Genomic DNA, 3,292 nt, shown 5'->3' with positions numbered 1-3,292 from the left:
GAATGCCGATAAACTAAAGAAAAGGAACTTTCATCCAAAGTCTGGAAATGAAATCCCAATTAATTTTAATAAGTTCTGCTTTGCACAAAACCAGAAGATTTTCCCAACTTTAACTTGCCTAGGTTACTTGAGTATGAATCAATGAATTTCTATTTGAAATTTGCTTTTTCTGAGCATTGAGAGAGGCACGAATCCAATAGCACTATTCATGATTTACACTGGCAACAGCAAAACATAATGCTTTTATTAGAGAAAAAGATATTAGACATTCCAAATATTTAAAATTTGGATTACTATTACAAAATTACATTAAAAAACCTCAAAGCCTGTTTTCCCTGGTTAGTCATAATACTGTTTAAATAAGCATTTTTTATTTTACTGGATATTGCTTTGTATTTTTGTTGCACGGGAGATGTGTATCTGCATGAATTATTTTTTGCATGGAACAATTTTCAATAGGAATTTAATATGCAAAACAACCTCCTACTCTCAGGTGCAACAAAAATTGAATCTTCCTAGCTAATATACTAAAGATCAAATCCTAGTTCCATTTTAACTGACCACACTTTGGGTCATAAAAGCCTAAATCCAGTACTGGAAGATCTGAGTAAAGATACTTGGGCATTTTTCAGTGCAACGTTTTCCCTGACCAGCCCTTTTTTCACATGCTTAGTTCATTCCCTCACGCCTGGTGAGTGGTTGAGAACTTTGTAAAAGAGCAGCTTGGACTTCTCAGGGATGCTCCGAGGCCCTCCTGTTAGATCTTTAGATGGGAATGTGCTTTTGAAGACCGAATTATGTACAGGGGTGCATTAATGTCCTTGCTTTTCTAGAGGTAAATAAGATCAGCCTCCTGACAGAGGGTAGACATTCACTGTACAGATTTGATTTTATTCTGCACAAGATTTTGTTTTATAGGCAGTTTATTATTAAGTAGCTTTGCTTTCCCTTTTTGCAAGCTAATTAGGAATGTAAGTGAAACAGATGGATGAAGTATTTTCACAAAGACATAGAAAAGTTTGACTAACCTAAGGTTTGGCTTTAATAGAAAACATTAACACTAAAAATACTCATGTTTTAGAGCAAAGTTTATGAAGGAATTTTGTGTATGTGTATTTATTTCTCTGTATGTGTTTAAACTTTCTAAAGGATTACTCCTTAGGAAGCTGATGGGGGCATGGATCCGTTCTCTGTTTTATCTACCACATAGAAATGGGAGTGGGAGGGCAGCAAAAGAGGAGGTCGAGGCAGGAGGTGGGGAGTCTGCTGGGAACGCTGAGCTGAGACATAATAAATGGCTCCTTTGGTAAAACCACGGGTTGGAGAGGTTCCCTAGAAATTTATTTTAAGAGGACTTAGAAATTCACAAGTGTCTAAACTGCTTTTTATGTCTTGTTGGAAAAGTCTTGTTGCGGGAAAAGATTAACAAGGAATATAATTAGTCTCTGAGATAACTGGTCCTGAAGGGTTTTGACCTGGTTTTTCAATCTCTGACGGAGTTACCATCCTCATCCCGTGTGCTCCATCTGCTGGGCATGTGGTCAGGTTAACTTCGAATTATGTGAGGCAGCTGCTGGTCGCAACAATAATAGTCTGTTCCTAATTAATTTGCGTTGCAGGGTTTTGTCTCAACACTTAATAGACTTCTTTCTTACTGGACTTTGGAGAGAAATTAGGGAGAAATGTGTTTGTTTAGAGCCGCCTGGACACTTAACATTGCAGTTTCCTGGGACACAGAATATTATTTAAATTTTCTTGAGCAAATCCCTTTTACAGGTTCAATCCTATGAGAATGTAGCATGTGGAAAATTTGGGACTGGAAGTGGGTGGAACTTGTAGCTTCCCCAGAAAACGTATTAGTTGGCCAAGAGACAGGTGCTTCTAATCAGCTTTATGTGCCCCAAGAGATGAGAGCATTCAGTTTTTAAATTGAAATATAAGTGAAAAAAAAATCATAGTTTAAGTTAAGGCCTTATTTTCATGAATGTTTTTCAAATATTTTTATATGTATCTGTGGAACAAAAGTGCTTTATGATCGTAAATTGTAAGTTTCTGTTTTAAAGCAAATTTTACTTATTTGTGGTCGGGTAACTATCCAGAATGCGTATAAATCACTGAATCACAGAATCGCATAATGTCAAGGGTTGGAAGGGACCTCTAGAGATCATCTAGTCACCTGCCAGAGCAGGATCCCCTAGGGCAGCCACACAGGAACGCGTCCAGGTGGGTTTTGAAAGTCTCCAGAGAAGGAGACTCCACAACCTCTCTGGGCAGTCTTGAACTATTCCTTCTTCTCCTACTTCCCCATCATGAGGTTAGCCTAAAATTAGTGCTGTTTTAAAATAAGTGCTGCCTAGTCTCTGAATTATTTTTATCTGTCTTCTGGTATCAGTTGTATTGTGCTTACTTCCTGCTTTTTTTGGAGTGGAAATGTACATTTTTCTACTCAGAATTTAAATGTGCTGAGTGGTGTTGATAGATAAGAGTTCGCCACTCTTCTTGACAAGATCATGGTGGCTTTACAGCGATGTAATCAATAAAATGAATGGCATGGCAATCGGGGGACTCCTGTTCTTCCTGGTACTATTTGAAAAATCAAAGACTAGTTTTTGTAGAGAACTCTGAGCAATCCCTCCACAGACAGAACTCGCGGGGAATTCTGTCACCCTGAGTTCGGTCTGTAACATAGGCTACCTTTGAAACTTAAAATTGTGCAATTGCTCTCCTTTTTCCTGTTAAATACTGGTTTGAGATTGACATGAGCTACTTTTTGGAAACTTAATATTTAAAGATAAGATGTTTTCCTCACTTGAAAGGGATGCAGGGATTTTTCATCAATCTGTTTTGTCTCTTTTTGTCTGTTTGTATTTACATGGAGGTGTTTTGTCAATGCCTTCTCTCTTATCCTTCTAAGAGCCTTTAAAACTTGTGCTTTGAATAAGAATTGCAAAATGTTCAATTAAAGAGGACTCAGGTGGGCTTGGGTGGGATATATGTGCTTTCATACAAATTGCCAGAAATAAGAAACCTTATTAGGTATATTTCTCCTTCTCTGTGTGTTTAATACCGAAGTTGCTTTGTTAACCACCTTAACTCCAGCTAAACCTACCCTCTGAATTCGGAGAGCGACAACGTGACCAGCTACATCTGTGTAGTTCCCTTTAAGGAGCTGGGTCTGGGACTGAGTGAAGAGCAGGTCTCAGAAGAGGAGGCACACAATCTAACCGATGGCTTCAGCTTGCCTGCGCTCAAGGTAACCTCTCCTAGAATCACAGAATTGTCAGGGTTGGAA

General features: G+C 38.4%; 1 protein-coding gene across 1 annotated transcript in view; it reads left to right on the top strand.

Moving 5' to 3' along the window:
* Nucleotides 1-3,253, top strand: part of VEZT (vezatin, adherens junctions transmembrane protein) — a gene marked incomplete at its 3' end in the record, with an annotated part of 32,031 nt that extends 28,778 nt beyond the window's left edge. The window contains exon 8 of the mRNA XM_009872152.1: nucleotides 3,106-3,253. Within this exon, the coding sequence (XP_009870454.1) occupies nucleotides 3,106-3,253 (148 nt within the window). The remainder of the gene's footprint in view (nucleotides 1-3,105) is intronic.
* Nucleotides 3,254-3,292: the final 39 nt, after the last annotated feature.

Source organism: Apaloderma vittatum, unplaced genomic scaffold, assembly GCF_000703405.1.
Source record: "Apaloderma vittatum isolate BGI_N311 unplaced genomic scaffold, ASM70340v1 scaffold15956, whole genome shotgun sequence".
NCBI lineage: Eukaryota > Metazoa > Chordata > Aves > Trogoniformes > Trogonidae > Apaloderma > Apaloderma vittatum.
The sequence above is the reverse complement of the archived record's forward strand: the minus strand, read 5'-3'. Positions and strand labels throughout refer to the sequence as shown.